This window comes from Diadema setosum, chromosome 18 (assembly GCF_964275005.1).
Source record: "Diadema setosum chromosome 18, eeDiaSeto1, whole genome shotgun sequence".
Classification (NCBI taxonomy): Eukaryota; Metazoa; Echinodermata; class Echinoidea; order Diadematoida; family Diadematidae; genus Diadema; species Diadema setosum.
The window spans coordinates 13067492-13087446 of NC_092702.1; the positions used below are offsets into that span (position 1 = coordinate 13067492).

The 19955-nt window shown below is 38.8% G+C and overlaps 1 protein-coding gene across 1 annotated transcript in view; it reads left to right on the forward strand.

The window, feature by feature from the left end:
- LOC140241645 (SH3 and PX domain-containing protein 2A-like) overlaps positions 1-19955 on the forward strand; it is an 89898-nt gene that overhangs the window by 45343 nt on the left and 24600 nt on the right. The window contains exons 7-11 of the mRNA XM_072321386.1: positions 2203-2225; positions 7417-7548; positions 11361-11471; positions 12408-12525; positions 14370-14614. Of these exons, the coding sequence (XP_072177487.1) occupies positions 2203-2225; positions 7417-7548; positions 11361-11471; positions 12408-12525; positions 14370-14614 (629 nt within the window). The remainder of the gene's footprint in view (positions 1-2202; positions 2226-7416; positions 7549-11360; positions 11472-12407; positions 12526-14369; positions 14615-19955) is intronic.

Genomic DNA, 19955 nt, shown 5'->3' on the forward strand with positions numbered 1-19955 from the left:
GAAAGAAAAGAGTGTGAGAAATGTTATCAGGCTTTGAAGTTTAGGGTCTATTCAAGTGCATTATCTCACCAAGATGCAACCTGTGCAGTGAATGGAACAGAAAACAGCATGTAAAACTGTGTAGCACCCACAATGAAGGGATTATCAGATTATAGTAAAATGTGCTACACTCGTTGAGCACATTCTATTAATGACTAATAATAACTTTAAAGGGGATGGCTAGTAACTGATCAGTTGGAATCAGTGGGAATGCTGGAGGATGATTGTTCCAGTCCTTGTGGGATTAATTTAAGAGTACATTATATATCTATTGTTGTATTAAAATTATTTGCTTCTGAATGGTCTCATATTCAAGTAATGTGCAGTTTAATGTTTCTAGATTAGCATGCCTGTACAGTGACGAGGTCTTTCTTACTTGAATATGAGACCATTCTGAAGCAAATAATTTTCACACAACAATAGTGTATATAATGTACTCTTAAATGAATCCCACAAGGATTGAAACAATCATCCCCCAGCATTCCCACTGATTCCCACTGATCAGTTACTAGCCATCCCCTTTAAATGCAGTAGCGTCATCCTATCAAAATTTATTACAGTTGGAAGGGAGGAGTGTGAAAAGGGTTTTTAAGAGGTGAAAAGGGACCTCTAAGATGTACCTTATCACAGTATTATATGGGGGGAAAAAAGTATTCTAGAAAAACTGCAAAAAACTGCACAATTTCCCATGTGTTTTATGATCCCAAACTGAGGAATTATGTGGAAGGATTCTTTTAAAAAACAAAACAAAAACTGAAGATTGTCTAGGTTGACCCATTTCACCATTTTTGAGTCCTCATGTACAATCAGGGAGTGCGACTTTTTGTTTGTTTTGAGATGTGTGGTCACATTTGTGCGTACAACCTCCTTGTGGCCTAAGTGCATACCATGGTATCAACACTCAAAACAGGTACACTTGTAAAGCACAGTGTAAGAAAAGGATCTGGGCCCCGTTTTATCAAAAGATATAATCAATTATAGATTTCCTTACCACTCAGGCTGCCATAGACTTACCATAGAAATCAATCATAACTCTTCATAAAACAGGGCCCAGATAATGAAGAGAAATCATGTTCACAGAGGGCCGTAGCATAATTTTATCAAAAATATGGACAGTATATGGAAAACATCAGTAAAGATAGCCATTACTTGAGAGCAAACTGCCTCTTCACTCTTCATACTACTAGTATGGTGGTGATGTGGCTCAGTTGGTAGCATGTCTGCTTTTGCAATTAACTCTTTATGTGCCACGTTCGCATGTCCGACTCAGTCGACGGCATGCCATCTTCGCATATTCTGCTCAAATGCACAAACCCGCCCAAACCTATCAATAAATCGCCAAATACCACAGTAGAAATAAAAGCGTTTCTCGTGATTCCATTCCTGTCACATGTAACTTGCATTTTATGTGGTGAATGACCATCAAGCAGTGTGTCCTACTGGATTTGCAAGTAAATTCAAAGCGTCTGTCACTGTTTTGTGTGCAAAAGTCATGCCTTTACAATGATGTACGAAAACCAATCACAGATTTGTCAAAAGAATTAACATCAAAGCAATGCTTGGCCTTTTTTCTACATCTTTGCTCATTATATGCCCAGGTAACAAAAATCTATGAAAGTTCCATAGATTTGAAAAAAACAAAAACAAAAACAGAACGTCTTCCCAAAGCATGACTTCAGTTGCTATCTCGGAATAATGTGGCACACAGGGGGTTTACACCATGGCACATAAAGAGTAAACTGACTCGGGTTCGATTCCCATTTAGCCTAGCTGAGCAATTTTGTGTGTAATGATGCTGTCCCATCTAATACAAGGCAAAAACACTCTGTCCCCCAGATAGGACATTAAATGAAGATCACCTTAGGTCCTATGTGTGAGGGAATCAAGACTTACAACCTGTATGCACATAAATGATTCCACTTCAATCAATCATTGCAAAGAGCAGGGTGTTAACCTGATATAATGGTCCACCCACATGCCTATTGAACAACAGAAAATGGGCGACAATGATGCTGACCCCCAAGGTTCACCCCAGGTGACTAGTAATAGTCGGCAAGCATTATCAGCTAGGCACTTTGTACTATTAGAAGGAGAAGAAAACTCTTCATACTAATAACATTGTTCAATAATTTTGTTTGCTTCATTCTCCCATTTTACCATCAGTGGAGAGTCAAGAAGAGGAAAAGGTATGTTTTTGCTTTATTATTATGAATATTATGTTTTATATTGCATTTACATACTAAGTATTTCCTTTTGATATTTTTTTCTTTTCCTCTATCTTTGTTGTCTAAGAAATTATTTTTGTGTCCTTTTTGCCAATCACGATATACAGTGCACTCCCGTTATAACGAAATGCTCGGGACCGGCGGTTTTCTTTCGTTATAACGAAATTTCGTTATAACCGAACAAATACAATATATAACGAAAACAAGGAAACCACGCATATATATCATATTATGTTTGCTGAATACTCATCATACACTGGAAAGCTGTGTGAAATGTGATGGGATAACTGTATTACAATAATAAACGCAAGATCCACTCAGAAAGTGTGTGTGGCACAAGGAGCGAACACACAGTGGTGTGAAGCGTTCACCCATGCAGAGACGCTATAAATGCTTGTTCCGCTACGTATTTTCGAAAGCAATTCACATTTCATTATAATGGAGCACATTTCTTTTGTTTTTCTTTGTCTGTGGCGCTCGGAAAAGACTTCGTTATAACGGAAATTTCGCTATACTGTGTTTGTTATAAGCGAATTTTGTGCCATAGACTTTAATAATGATAATTTTGGGACCAGAAGATTTACTTCGTTGTAACGAAATTTCGTTATAACCGTGTTCGTTGTAACGGGAGTGCACTGTATATATATGGGTCAGAATTTTGAACGATGTACAATTGAGCCAAACCAACGCCAAATTTCAAAAGTAGGAATTACTCCAAATCAATACCTGAAAGAGTATAATTCAAGCTTTAATATGAACCCAATTATACTAGGATTTTCTCAGAGGAACAAGTTTTTATTCACCACGAAAGTTTACCATGTCCAGAGCAGCGAACGCCCGTGAGGAATAATTCTGCACATGCATTTGAATGCCATTTAACATAGCTTGTAACGATCTGATTCAGTTCAAAATCGTAACGAAGTATCTTAACCCGTTGAGGACGAGTCCCGAGTATACTCGGGCAGGTGTTTATGGGAAATGCGTGTTGTAGCAAAATCAGTCCGTCCTCAACGGGTTAAGGGATATGTGTATGTGTTGGCAGAAAATTAAGCTGGTGCTCTTAACCTGTGCGTAATGGTCGACAACCGATGATTTAACCGAATTTGTTATTTCTGTTGAAATATTACTCTTTCGCTAAACATTTTCTCCAATTTACGCGCATTTTACAGAAACTCAATATCTCGACCTTTTATTTCACTATCCCATACTTTAATCCTTACAAATATTAGGATACTTTTTTAAGGTGTATTTGATCTAGGCAGTTTCTATGATCCAACAAACATAGCATAGTTTTCATCACGGAGGTTCGCATATAGCTCATGGAAGTTCGGAACAAACAAGATATTGAACAATGCAGTTCTCTGGAGTTGGAAACGCATTCTATTCACAACAAACAGCGATTTCATGTCGAGAACAAACTCCTCTGCAAAATCCTAAATAATTGTTACCAATTCTAAGTTATTAAAGCTTGTTTATCTTTTCATGCTGAGGATCAAAGAAAACACTTTTCCATCTCTCGTAGATGAACGTACAAAGGTAAGTGTAATCTCAGTGACGTAGTCCATCTGATGAAACATTACGCCTTGTCGCTAGTATGTTGATTGTGCCATCAAGCAAATCAGTGAACTGGGTACAAACAACTACCATTTGTAAATTTACACCAGGTTAAAAGAATCAGATGAAATGTTTTGTTTTGTCAGTTGTAAGCAGGCCATCAGTAACCTCTGAAAATTGAAGGAAAAAAAATTCAACACACATTGCTTTCATTACCATTACCTAATTAAATTGGACAATGTTTTTAGCAACATGTTTTATTATAACTCTAGATGTCTTAACTGAAGATCGTTTATTGACCCAAGTCCGTATGAAAAAAAAAAAAAAAACATGCAAGAAGATCACTTTGAGAGTTGACTGACTTTAAAAAATGTAACGCTCCCATGCAATCGCGATAAAGTGCACGTCCTTGAGAACGAAATTATTTATCAAAATTTCGTAATCACGAAGTAAAGATTCAGGTCCTAAATTTGTTATATAAAGTCTATAATGCAAAATTTGCTTATAACGAAGACAGTCACAGCTGAATATGACAAAGAATTGACAAAGAAAAACAAAAGAAATGTGCTCAGTTATCGAAATGTGGAGAAACAAATTAACAATCAAAACCTACAGATTTAAAAAACCTCATAATAATCGTTTTCACCTTAACGAATATCAGGCCCATTCCACTTTTAGAAAGAAAGAATAGTGAACCTTAATGTTTAATTTTTGGATTAATAAACTTTCGGAATAAGAACATTTTTGATAAGGAATCTCCTGAATTAATTACGAACCTTTTTTTTCTTTTCATTTTTCGGAATAACAAACCTTTCGAATAATGAATCCAGTGAATAACGGACATTCGGAGTAATGAATCTTTGGAAGAGCGAACATATCAAAGTGCGACCTTAAACCTATTACTAAATCATCACTTTTTTTTTCTAATGTCTTTTTAAAGTAAGCACAAAATGCACAAACAACTTGACGATCTCCCTGTCTCCTAAATGTAAAGTAAAAACAAAGCAAAACATATGAGACAGAATTGCAAATTAACATTGCTTTTCATTGACGAGTATAAAAAACACAATGTCATGATAAACGGAGGATTTGCATGTTTTCATCAGACAATAATTTTATACTGCATCACTTTTGTTCGCTTATGACGACATTTCGATGAATAAAAAATAAATAAAAACAACTCCTCCAGAGGAATTCGGTATAATGGGAGTGCACTGGCAATTCTTTCCTCTTTGTGTTGGAATTCGATCCCTTCTCCGTTTCTTCTCATTTTCATTCAACTGCTTCCACGTTCTTTTGAAACTTACATTTCTCTTGACACATGCCCATCACAGACTTCTTCTGTCATTTCATCCTTTTCGTTTCAATATATTCTGAATGTGACTGCGTAGCACTTTTCGGATTTGTTTTGGCTTTTTTTTCTTCTTCTTGGTCGCAGCATGTCCAGGCTACTTAGGGAATGAGAGAAAAATCCTTGTGAAGAGAAAGATAAGAATGTATAAAGGCATAGAATATATGACAATTACGGCGAATGTCCATGATGGAGACCAAAACTGGATGTGTTCTGTTTGAGATGGCAGCTACCTTACTCAAAAGATATACACGGGGAGCATCTGTCACTAAAAAGTGACACTGTTCCTCTATCTCCTACTACGTAATTCATGGACTTATTCTACCAATGAACATCCGTGAGCAAAACGTTTTCTTTTTGTTATTGCAGGTAAATTGAATGTTGAACGTCATTCACTTTTGGGTATATGAGAGACTCAGTGATTTAATGATATTTTCATGTAACATTACTTATCGTACAATGATAATTATCAGAAATTTCCTTTCTGGGACCGAACATCCGTGAGCGAAACTTTCAGAACCTATAACAGTGCAAATTGTCTCCAAAACATCGTCAGAAAGATATTTAAATGCACAGAAATCACAGATTACGCAAAATTCCAGTTTCCTATTACTTGATTTTCAGTGTTTAGCTGTATTTGTATAATTCGATGGAATACAAGCGTAAAATTGCATTGCCAAGTCAATTTTGAGCTGTTTGTTCATGATCACATACTGCCTTGAAAATTCTGAAACTACTGCTCTTAGCTCATTGTTTACTTTGTAAAAGTTTTAAAGAATAAAGGACACTTTCGAGACAAGTTATCCTTATTGGTAGGAGTGTTTATGTCAACGTTGGCATGCAGCTCCTCAGCTAGAGAGCCAGAGGTAAAATGTACCTGCTCCATCAAAGCAAGATGGTGCCCCACTAGATAACGTTTTAATCATCATGGACTTTCTTTTTTTCACGGAGGTTCGTCTGAAAATGCAATTTCTGTTCGTATTTGACAAGGGTTGAGCAGAAACTCAAAACATACATATTACCATGTGGCTAGATCTTAGTTGATTACGACTCAGAACAATATTGTCAATAACGTTGAATGGGCTACGGTCTTTATTAGTAAATAGTGGACGCACATCCGTGACGAGAACTGAGTATAATTTTGCATAAAAGAATGTTACATCCCATGTACAGCCAGCAGACGTACAATTTTTGCAGAATATGTACATTAGGTGGAACACCAAATTTTCTTATACCTTGCAGTTGGGACAACAAAGTAGAATTTGCAGCAGCGAGAGAGATAGAAGCATCACAGACGTTCGTCTGTTTAGGACTTTGATATTTCAATTGTTCTCTGTAATTTTATACATACTCACAGAGTTCTTATAATTTTGTGGTACATACCAATGATATGTCAGATCCAGAATACGGTCAGATAATAGATGCCACGTACTTTAAAAAAATCACATCATTGGTTTGAAAAACAAAAATTATTGTGAAAATAGCATTTTTACCGTATTTTTACGCTTTAAGTCCTTGTAAAATGCAAAATATCAGTCAAAAGTAAACCAACCCATACATTTCCTGAAAGGAAATTTACCGGGCTTTGAGATGACATGAAAGAAACTGGTTTCTTTGATCATCCTGGTGTGCTCTAGGGGAAAGAGTGTCATAAGGTGCAAAAATCGGCAATTGTACATCGTTCAAAATTCTCACCCATATTCATGTACCATGAAAGTAGAATGACTAGTTGAAATAACTTTATAAGTATGTTTAAGAAGTAGAAAAAAATGTAGTCACTGTGATACAATATTACACATGAAAGTGACCTACATAAATGTTTACAATCTAATGGGTGGATTTGTGTCTCATTTGATGATATTGTAAAGAATCCAGTCAAGTATCATTCTTCAGTTCAATGTGCATTGTGTTCTGTTATCATAACATGTATATCTTTTGAATCGATTGGTTTGTCATTACTTTGAACCCTCGTGATGCAACCTTGCTTTAAATTATTTAGGAATTTAAGTGAGCACTTTGCATCTAAACCAAAAATCTACATGTATGTATTTTGGTGCTCTGCATCTCAAACTGAGAATGTATCAACTATTACAAACCCACAAGGACATTACTCCTGTTCAGAGTCTGTTGTGTTTTTAGCGTCTTTCTGGTCCTCAGCTGCCGATATCACTGTGGTGTACTGAGAATTGGCCACCTGCATTGCATTTATTTGTTTGTTTGTTTGTTTGTTTGTTTGTCTTCTGGCAGAAATTGACAGCATCTCAGAGCCAATCCAGGCAGAGCAGTATGTGGTGGTAGCAAACTACAAGAAACAGCAGAAGAATGAGGTGGACCTGACGGCCGGTGACCTGGTGGAAGTCTTTGAGAAGAACGACAACGGTGAGGAGTACCAGCCCAGTTTCCTGTAGAATCTCGTCTTTTAGAATATAAGCCACTTCACAGTTAGCACTAGTCTGCAATGACCTCTCCAACCACAGACTTTGCAATACGTGGAATAGTCTTCAAGAGAGGCTGGTGAAAACAGCCATGCAGGAAGTGGTAATTTACATGTCAGTGCGGCATGAATGGCTTCTGTTAATGTTGCTGAAAAGAATGCACATTCACCTGTAAATACCAATCTGCACCTGGTTCATTTATAGCACAGTTGTCATGAAGCCCTATCTAGGTTTTGAATACCTCAGTTGCAAATCCATTTTGAGAGAAGGTCTGCAATGACCTTTAACTGCACATGCTCAGATTGGAACTGTGAACTGGCTTATTAGTCACTCCTTTTTTTTTCTCTCTATCAAGGGTCAAAGGCCATAAGAGTCATTATGTGTAAGAGCATCATTTGGGCTCTTATGTAATTACAATATATTTTTGTACAAGTGTGGGAAATTAGTTGAATATGCTTCGATATATCCCATTCATCATTACAAGATTTAATGTAAACTTTACACTGGACTCCTAAAAATGCACTCTCAGAATGGCATATATTACAGTGTGTGTACATTCACCACATGTAACAATTACACACAAAAGTTGACAGTCAAGGCATCAGGTAACAATTACACACGTTTGTTGGGAAAGTCCCCCTATTTAATGAAAACAAGAAGAGTTTGATGTGATCTACCCTACTTCATACTTCATACCCTACTTCAAAACTGTAATTTCCCCTCTTCAGTCCCAGGACTATTCATATTTGTATGCATATTTAGATGTAATCACAACACATCCAGTTTCCATAAGCGCATGTCGGCCCTTTTCAGCTTGACATTAATGTTGGGTATTGAAGTCATGCCATGTACATTTACACTTGATTGCTCATTACTGCTAGGCAAATATTGCAGTGGTGAGCTATTTGCTTCCTTCTTCCTCATGGATAGAGCTCCTTTGTTTGCTTCGCATCATAGCGAGACACCACCCTTCTTTTGTATAGTCTTTTGTGGTAGACAGAAGGAAGGGGAGAATCGTATGCCAGCCAGGGCACAAAGCACCCGGAGGATAATGTAGCCCAAAGAGATGCATGATGGGTCACTGCACCTCGCTGAGAATTTACGAAATACTGGTTGTTTTCTGTTGTCTGTGTCAACCTGTGCCTCAGTGATTCGTATTTGTATTTGCATCTGTGAAATCTGTGAAAGTTTCCAAAGCTTCTCTTCATGAACTGACTGCACATAACTAACTACACTGTAATTACCTACCTCTGTCTTTCTGTCTGTCTGTCTGTCTGTCTGTTTGTCATTCTCTAATTTCTGCCTGTCTCCCGACATTTCAAAAAGGGAACACACACCCCAAAATAATATGTTAATCTGTGTCCTCTCACAATTGTGTGAGATAGTGTGAGATGTATAATATCTCTGACTCACAGTTACATAAACTCCAGGCAATTCATAATGCAGCTGCAAGATTGATCACCCGCACGAAGAAGAATTCTCACATAACCCCCATTTTGAAGCAGCTACATTGGCTTCCTGTTCAGTCACGTATAGTTTTTAAGGTACTGTTACTGACTTATCAGTGCAGGCATTCAATGGCACCAGAATATCTCAGTAAGTTTTTGGTAAGATACGCTCCCTCTCGTAATTTAAGATCAACTCAGAAAAATCTTCTCCAATGTCCTGCTATCACAACAAAGTTTTATGGTGAGCGATCTTTTGCTCATGCTGCCCCCATACTGTGGAACGCTGTTCCGTGTTATATAAAAGAAGCTCCCACAGTGTTAAAGTTTAAAACTGCTCTCAAGACATTTCTGTTCAAAAAGTATTATGAATGAGTTTGGTTTTGCATTTATGGTTCATACATAGTACACGACATTTCCTCTTTCTACTTTCATCCCTCTCCCTTAAAGGGACTGTACAGTACTGGTTGAGGTGGGGATTCATGTTTTGAACATTTCTAAGTGAGATAATGAAAAGCCTCTTATGAAACATGAAAGAGCATGTAATTTTAAGAAGTATTCAACATTTATTTGATGAAAATTGGTTTTCAAATGGCTGAGATATCCAAAAAAGTGCTAATAATAAAAGGCGACATGCCACAACTTTATTAGGATCTCTTTGTTTCACCTTGTTTTTGGATATCTCAGCCATTTCAAAACCGATTTTCATCAAATAAACTTTTGATACCCATTAGAATTGCATGCTCTTTGACATCACGTAGAGTGGTTTCTGAATATATTGCAAAACGTTAAAAGCTAAATCCTCACCTCGACCAGAACTGTACACACCCTTTAAAGCGCATAGAGACACCACGGTAGTGATATGCGCTATACAAATGTGAAAGCACTGTGTTATATATATATATATATATATATATATATAGTCTAGTGAAGAGAATGATGCTGTAAGACCTACCCGTAGGAATGATTACATATAATAAACCTGTCTTCATCACTGTCAATTTCTTCTGTCATGATTGTGACTTCTGCTGCAAAGAATCACTGTGTCAAACCGTGGACCTAATACACATGGACATTCATCATTTCCTTAATTAATGCATGCCTCTGTCTATGTCAAAAGTGTGACAAAAGCATTTTGAACATTCTTCCCTGCTTTGATCGTATGAACTCCGCCGCCGACGAGCCGGGGCAAAACACAATGCAGCCTTGAAAAATCTATAAACTAAATGCGCAGAAAATAACAACTGACTTAAATCAAGGAAAATGCATGTGCAGTTGTGGTATGTATTGGTATATCACCGCTCAGACATTTCATTAGCGAAATGCAGGTACTTTTGAAGAAATAGCGAAGTTTTTAGCTAATTGATCATAATTTGTTTTCTCATTTTCCACCTTTTCCGCACCTTTTTCCAGAGTAAAAACAGATAGCAAGGGAAGAGGATATGTCTGTCTTACTAGTAGGCAAAGTGTATGTGAGCGCTAGCGAGCGAATCGGCAATTTCCAATCCAATGAAACGAGATCAATCACGTTCTGAGGTTTGCTGCTTCTCATCACTGGCGTTTATTCAAAGACGTTTCAGTCTGAAAAGGCTCATCAGTCATATAACACCAGAATAAGGGAAACATTTTTTTTTTTTTTTTTTTTTTTGTCAGTGACGATGCATGATTATGCAATCATCATTTTTGAGACACCTGTATGTACTCCTCATTGAGATGCGCATAGTCAGGTGGCTGCGGATCTCGTACTTCAAAGTGGTAGGTTTCATTGAAAGTCCATTCGTTAGTAGGTCCATGGTCAAACCCCCTTTTAAACTGTTTTTACTGCTTCTAGTGCCTTTATAACAACAGCAGTAACTGTGACTATTCTACTATCACCCCTGCCACTGCTAATTGCAGTCTTTCTACTGCTGCTGCTGCTTGTACTGCTGCTGCTTTTTCAGTCAAACCTGTCTATAGTGGCCACCCACGGGAGAAGAAACAAGTAGCTGTTATAGACAGGTGACCACTTTAGACAAGTTCTTGAATATGCTTTTTCTCTCGGAGGGAATTGTTTTTATTGATTGTATTAGGCAGGTGGCCGCTATAGACAGGTGGTCACTAAGACAGGTTTAACTCTATTACCTCTACTACTACAACTTCTCCCACTACCTGCTACTTCGAACTTGTTACCATTCACTCTGGAAATTTTTATCACAGTTAACACTATAGTTGCATGTTAATACAGTATTTTTACTTTTAGGCAGTAGGCCTACCATTTTGTTTTCATTCAGATATTAACCAGAACATATACCACGCTCTGCTTCTTTTCTAGGTTGGTGGTTTGTTACGATAAATGATCAGCATGGCTGGGCACCAGGAACATTCCTTCAGAAGCCAGACGGGCAGGAGGAGGAGGAAGAGGAGACCCTGCTGCCGGGAAACAGTGAGTCTTCCCTACCATTGGTGGTGGTTGCAGTGGCAGTGGTGGTGTAGGAAGTGGTGCAGGTGATGATAGAGGTAATGGTGGTGGGTTTGATGGTGGAGTTGAGGTAGACGTGACGATAATGGTCACCGTGATAATGATGGTAATGGTGGAAGTGATGCTGGATATACACTGTAATGGTGATAGTGCTGATGGAGGTGGTGATAGAGACAGTGGGGGAGTTGATGGTGGTGGAAGTGGTGGTGGTGATGTTGGAGACAGTGGTGGAGACAATGGTGGAGTTGACGATGGTGGTAGTGGTGGTGATGGTGGAGGTGATGTTGGAGACAGTGGTGGTATTGGTGGAGGTAAAGATGGTGGTGATGGTGGGGTTGATTGTGGAGGTAATGGTGGTAGTGCTGATTGAAGTGATAGTGGAGTTGATGGTGGAGGTGGTGGTCGAAGTGATAGTGGAGGTGATTGTGGAGTTAATGGGGATGTTGATGATGGGGGTAATGGTGGAGATGACAATGGTGGTGACAGTGATGGTAGAGGTGATGGTGATCATGGTGATGGTGGTAGTGATAGGGGAGGTGGTGATGGTGGTGGGTAGTGAGAGATGGATACATTTGATGAAATGGATGAATTAAGATATTATCAGCAGCTTCCTTTACAGACCTCAATTTACTTTGAAATTCTGTGTGAAGTAGGCATTTGTTTGTACAGTGTACATACACGAGGCACGTGCCTTGTAAGTTTTATGAGCATTTCTTTTTTTCTTTTTTTTTTCTTAGAATTACGACTCAATTTCCTGTGATGTTTGCTATGTCATTCCATATTCATACTGTCTAAAAGCCACTGTGAGGGTTACTGTGAAGACAAATCTGAAGTGAATTCAATGCATTGGTTTTGCTCTCGCTACTCAATTCTACCTTTTTTTGTGTGTGTGTATCTCAGATGAAACATACATCACCAACAATGCCTACAAGGCCCAGGCAGATGATGAGATCTCCTTTCAAACAGGTGTCGTGGTCAACATCCTTCAAAAGAGCTTAGATGGCTGGTGGAAAATAAGGTATTACACATGTCTGTTTCTGTATAAACTTTTTTAAACTCTCTCCCTGAGGTTAACTGAAGACATCTTACATGCACCATGTCCGTTTTCTCTTTGTTTGTTATAGGGAAATTGTGAGTTTTTTATCATGAAGATCATGGGCGGAAATAGTTTGTGGGAAATGGAAAATTGTGAATGAAACATTTCAATTAGCCTAAAGTGAAACACAAATAAAACCACTGGTTTTTGTGAGTACACTTTTGTATAGAGGGCACGAAGGAATCAATGTGTGGTGATGCGGTCGGGACAATGAGCAGTCAATCTGTAGCAAATGTTGGGGATCAAACTACTTCTCCAGTTTTCAAGCAATTCAAAAGAACTTTGGCACACATATTAAGCTCGATGTATAATGTAAATTTGTTCAAGACACAGTTTTCAACAGTAGCAGAATGTGTGTTGCTATAGTGACAGCACATCATGGCCCCCAAACTGGGAAAAAGCAGATACAATTTATTCAGTTTTGAAGAGATTCAAGAGAAATTTGGCACACACGTGACTTGATGTAATAATGTGTCACCTCACCCTCCCCACGTAGCAGGGACCGTTGTATATAGAAATCATATTTGATGTGAAAATGATACTCTTCTGATTATGTGAGAACTGTGTTCTAAATAAAATAAATAATAAAATAAATAAAGCTATGGCTCTGGACTCTAAGTAAGACCAGATATTATGACCCTGAAGCCTAAGCAGAGCCTAAATGTACATCCTTGGTCAAGATGGTTTACCCATGATGTCTTGCCTGACATAGTCTTTGTCAAAGGCCCTCCTCCTGTAGTGATTGCAACAGGGGCATCAGAGGGTTGTTGTATGAGACTAGTCAAATCATCAGCGATAGAGCCTGTGGAGATCTCTTCTGAATTCCTTCACTTACGCCTTTGATTGTGTGGTAGCAAAAATCACAACCAATCAGTAGAGAACCCTGCAAAGATGCTCATGCATGACCATTGGACATATTGAGCATTTCATTGGTCAAAGTGACTGACTAAATTTTGAGTGACTGAATTATTCAGCAGGAGTAATGCACTGGTTAGGCTTTATCCCAGTTATGAATTAGAATCACAATCACCAATCTGAAGGCGCCCTCATGCTCCCATGTATGGTTCTAGCTCCAGTTATCTTGCTCTTTGCTCACAACTGTCAAGAGTGTAAAGGCTTTGGGAAAAAGCCAGCATTTGACACAGATAACATGAATGGATTTCACAGTGCAGAGTCAATGATCATGGCACAGCTGTTTACAAGAAGATTACATGCACCGAAATGGTGATGCAGATAAGGGAAACTGCTGTTATTAGCATTGTCATCATTACTCTCGTTTATATGATTACTAATTATATTATCGTCCATCATTTATAGTATTAGTAGAGTTATTGTTAGCATGAGTATAATGTAGTGGTAGTAGTAATAGTTGCGTATAGTAGTAATAGTAGTAGTAGTAGTAGTAGAAGTAATAGAAGAAGTACTAGTAGTTGAAGGTAGTAGTAGGTACATTGTAGTAGTAGTAGTAGTAGTAGTAGTAGTAGTAGTAGTAGCAGAAGTAGAAGTAGTAGTAGTAGTAGTAGTACATATATGTTGTAGTACGTAGTAGTAGGTGGTAGTAGTGGTAGTAGCAGCAGCAGTAGAAGTAGTAGCAGTAGAAATAGTTGTTGCAGTAGTAATGGTAGTAGTGAGTAGTGGCAGTAGTAGTAATAGTTGTTGTTGTAATGGTAGTAGTAGTTAGTGGTAAAGGTACTTCGTATAAGTAAGAGTAGAAGTAGTAGAGGTTGACCTTTATTACGAATATGCTGTTGTGTTTTCAACCCTAGCTACCAGGGCAAACAGGGATGGGCACCTGCCACATATCTCCAGATCTACAAGGGCCCCACTGGTGTCACGGCCAAGCCTCCCACACAGAGCATCGGTAATGTGATGTTACTTAAGGGCGACAGCTCTAACGACAGGCAAAGGAACAGGCCTGGGCCACCATCGGGACCCGGAACCGGAGCGGGCTTCAGACCTCCAGTGCCAACACCCCAGGAAGAGGAGGACTCCGACAACATCTACCTCAATTGTGAGTTAGCGCCCTCTACCAACCATGTCGTCTCAGAGAGTACAATCTAGCCACTGCAGGTTGTGCTCATCTTGGTCATTAGTTGCCATGCCATTTAGCATCAGAGAGGATATCTCTTTAGAAGTGTTTTACTTAACGATCATCAGTGACAAATGAGAGAAGTGTCAACAATGTACCAAGCAGCATTATTGGGCAATTTAAAAAAAAAAAGAAGAAGAAATGTGACCCTGCCCCACAAAACAAACATAAAGTCGCCAGACATGAATTTTTAGTTAAGACCATATTCTGAAAGAACAGACTTTAAGCTTTAAAATGGTGTATAAATCAAATCAAATGGACTCTCCTAACCTACCTAAATATTGGAAAGAAAGCACAAAATCAGGAAAAGTGTGAACTGAGAAAAGAGGCTCTGAAGTAGAGCGTCTATTCAAGCGCTTAATCTTCACCAAGCCATGCTGGTTGTGCGATGAATGGGACAAAAAACAGGAAGTAAACCACCGGAGCTCAGATATCAGATTAAACTAAAATTGCGCATGCCTCATTAACACATTAAGTCCATAATTAATGCCAACTTTCAAAGCAGTAGCATTATCCTTTCGAATGTTATTAGAGTTGAAAGTGAAGAGTGTGGACAAGGTTTTTCAGATTTGAAAAGGGGACTCTACAGACACACCTAATTACACTATTCTACAAAAAATATTTGAGATAAACTGCTTTAAAAACACACTTTCCTGCCCGTTTTATGATCCCAAATTTTAGCATAATGTAAAAGAAGACTTGCTCTTTCAGACGATATGAAAAAGTCAAGATCGGCTAGGTTGACCCATTTCACTTATTTTCAGTCCTCACGCAAAATCAGTGTGTGCGACTTTTTGTTCGTTTTGTGATGCACGGTCACAAATGGTTGCTGTAAAAGTGGAAATTTTTGTGGTGTTGAAATTTTTGTGCATTTGTGATGATAAAACCGCATGAATATTTGTGCTTGTTATGAGTAATAATGTATCAGCTCTTTCCTTCCGCAGAATTAAAAACATGCACAATTCACGAAAAGTTACTCATGAAAATTTCTGCTTTTACAGTGTCACAGAATACCTGTTGACCCTTTAGATGCCCAGGCACTTTAGAGGCCCAGGCTGTGACTTATCAAACTTTTGATCAACATTTGTGTAATTCCTCTAAACTTGACCTATTATTAATTGTAAGGTAGCTAGCCCACTCAGACAAAACAGTGTTCCTCAGTCCAATAGGAAGGCCCTGATAATGCATTAGGAAGTAGAGGGAATGAAGTGGACAGGTAGTTATTATTTTTATGCCTCCGCCACGAAGTGTCACCGGAGGCATTATGTTTTCGGGTTGTCCGTCCGTCCATAATCAATTTTTGTGGACAGCCTAACTAAAAAACTGTTTGAGATATCTTAATGAAACTTGGCATGTGTATGTATGAGTGGGCGAAGTTGTGCCTATCATTCATTCAATTCATTCATTCAATCTGGTTTATTCGCAATACTGCCATGGCAGCCAAGTGGCTGAATTGTGGAGTGGTACAGCTGTACATACAATGAAATATAAAAGTACTTAAAGTACAAAAAGTCATTATTGCATGAAAACAATACATAATAATCATACACACATACATATTATATTCATAGATAAAACTGTGAGGAAATAATAAGTTTACTTCACGGTGTAAAGAATACATACTTAAACGGCAACAATCCACATAAATAAAAATATCAATCACTTATTTATCATTGACCAAATCAAAAGTGTAAAAATTATTGCATCACTTATGAGTATCGGGTGCATGGTTTGCTATTACATGGTGTTCAATAGTATAACCTGAACCAAGTGATAAATATTAGCGCCCCTGTTATTCTGTATACCGTGTGCTTTGAATTATGGCATAAACCAATCAAGTGACAAGTGAAACACTAAGATGCACACACGTACACTCACAACACACACACACACAGACAGGCACACACACGCACACACACACACACATACACACGCACACACACACACACACACGCACACACACAGACGCACATACACACTTACACACACAAACGCACATAAATGAAAGGTAAATGACTTTCAGATGTGGATATACAATACAGAGGTACATGAGAGCGGCAAAGAAAAAATCCAGTTTGTTGAGTCTATAAACAAAGCTGTAAAATCTTATCTTCAAAAAATATTTCAGAGTCTTCTTCAATATATTAATGTCAAATTGCACATATTACGTTACATCAGAAGCTTAAAATCACTTGCAATCACCAAGAAGGAAAAAAAATACAAACACATAAATGGACATAGTGAATTCCGTAATAAAATCCATTCACTTCGTGTTACAGTAATAATAATACAACCAAACAGAGCCACGCCGACCGTGAGTATTTCAATTTATACAAATTTGTACTCGCACCCACTCATCTATAATAATGCATGTATATATATGTTCGATCTGATACATACATACGTACAAACAATCACATACAGTAATTCATGCACACAGGCACACATACCCACTCTACATGCTCACATTCACGCACACACATACATAATGCGTTGTACACACAAAGGCATACACATATGCATATTATACTTATCCGAACATACAAGTATACGCATGAGATACCCAAACAGTATGCAACATTTAACATCCAGACACACACGTACACCCACATATACGACATGATAGCTTGCTTGTGCCCTATATACCCCGGTATACAAACACAAACTATTCTGTCAAAAAAAAAAACTATCATTATGTGATCATTAACACAAATAACTATAAAATATAATTGAATATTATTCACCATAACATTGTGTATATGCATACAAAAATTCAAAAATCAAATCGAATCCATAGACAATATCTAAAACAAATGGCAAAACGACACGATGCAATATATGGCAGTCTGTTGCCGATGTGACGAACAACGTAATACATGTACATGTATCATGACCGAAAAATGGGGTGATAAAAAATAAAGCAATGTACTGCAAAATCTTTGATACAATTATTTCAGAGTCGGTTAGCAATTAGTTAAAGACATAATTATGACTGAATGATGAGAGTAACAAAATATGGTATTGTGGAATCTCGGAGTCTATTTGTTCGGAACCTAAGCTGGGGGATAGCCTGGGTGTGTCTCGTTGTTCGTATGCCGGGATTTCGAGTTGGGAGTAGATGGCGAAGACCCGAGGTAGGAGCAGAGAGTTTTAAGGCAAAGTTGCGGGACAATGTAGTACGGCGGTGAGCTAGGGTAGGTAGATTCACAAGGAGGAGAGCCTCATCATAGGACGTATACTGCAAACCAAGTAGGATTCGGAGGGCTCACTTCTGCACGGATTCTAACTTGGTAGCTTGCTCCTTTGTGATGCCCGCGTTCCAAACGGCTTGGCGTAGCGTACTCTATCACTGGCCTGACATAACATGTGTTTATAGTTAATAGGTCACACAGTGGGAGCGCGAGTAGTTTCACACAATCCACTTGGCAAAGAACTTCATTGTTGATACAAACGAGTGGTGGTCGGGCTTGTTCCGCGAAAAACAAAACTCCATTGTAGGCGCGGTCAGACTGGCAAAAGATCACGAAGTTTAAGATCTCGAAGTTTTGCCAGTGTTACCGCAAACTTCCCGGGAAACTGCTCGATCTGTTTGCGGGCGGTGCCTCCGAAGCGCGAGGTCATTGTCATGTACAGATGTGCATTGTTATGTCACAATCACTGGCCATCAGACGGCACACTCTTTCTTGCGCGCGTACCAATGGCCCAAACTTCGCGATCTTAAACTTCTCAATCTTTTGCCAGTCTGACCGCGCCTTGTGACACATTTCTTTGGATTTAGATTCATGTTATTCATACGAGACCATTCACAAAGCTCATCGACGGCTTCTTGGATGACAGGTCTTTGTCCGCTTTGGCGACGTTCGACGAGCGTTAGGTCATCGACATATTTGTAGATACTCAGGGCAGGACTGGATTCAAGGTGGTCGAGACAAGCATCGTTAATCATGGCCAAGAAGATAATGGGACCGAGCTTGGTCCCCTGGGGCACGCCTCCATGTGGTGAAATCCACTCCGATAACTGTTGGAAGCATCGGACACACTGCTTCCGGTCACATAGAAAATTAGCAATCAATTGCACCACACATGGACGAACATTCATTGCTAGAAGCTTTTGTATCGCGATACCATGATCGATGTGATCGAACGCCTTTGCGAAATCGGTGAGGACTATTGTAGATGAAGATTTAGGCCTGTCAGCATTGAGGTAGAGCTCATGTAGGAGACTCACTAGGCAATGAGATGTCGACATGCCTTGCCGATTACCAAATTGATGGCGGTCAAGGGATGGTTTCATGTCCTCTAGGGTTCATTTTGTGATGTAGCCTTCTGCTTGTTTGGCAAAGTGGTCTGTGAGAGAGATCGGTCTAATACCGTCGATTGTTGCTGGCGATGTTTTCGGCACAGGGGTAATGATTGCTCTCTTCCAGACATCAGGAAATATGCCTTTGCTAAAAGCGCTGTTGAGAACCTTGGTCAAGGAACAACTCAGTTCATAAGCAAATTCTTTGATGAAATGGGCTGAAATACCATGTGGTCCACCGGATAGCGATTGTTTTTCGGTGCACATGCTCAAGGTCAGAGGTCAAAAGGTCAAGGTTAAATGCTCAAAATCTCTCTATTTCCCCCCATATCTATTTTCAACATCATCAAAAGACTCACAATTGCACATCCGGATTCTGCTCTTCCTGACCATACTTCAAATCTTGTACTGGCTAATTGGTTCGCTTAGTTTTTCGACAACAAGATTAGCACCACTGCTTCTTCATTCCCAGTGTCTCCTGAAATCTCTTTCTCTAATTCCTCTCACATAAATGTAAACAATGACTGCGTATTTTCTGAGTTTGCTTTAATCACTGAGTCGCAAGTAAAACGTCTCATCAATTCTCTTCTGTCCAAGTCATGTTCTCTAGATCCCCTTCCCACATGGCTACTAAAAGAGTGTCTAGATGAATTTCTTCTTGCAATAACTCACATTCTGTACCTCTCATTGTCATCAGGCGTAGTTCCTGAGCACTTCAAAAGGTCGCACATTTTCCCCTTTTTGAAGAAACCTAGTTTAGACCGAAATGATTTGAACAATTTCCGCCCCATCGCTAATTTGTCTTTTCTTGGTAAAGTTCTTGAGAAAGTGGTCACTCGCCAACTCAGAGATCATCTTGATGAACACCAGTTGTTTCCTACTAATCAGTCTGCCTACAGGCATTTTCATTCCACAGAAACTGCCTTATTGAAAGTACTCAATGACCTCCTCTTAGCAGTAGAC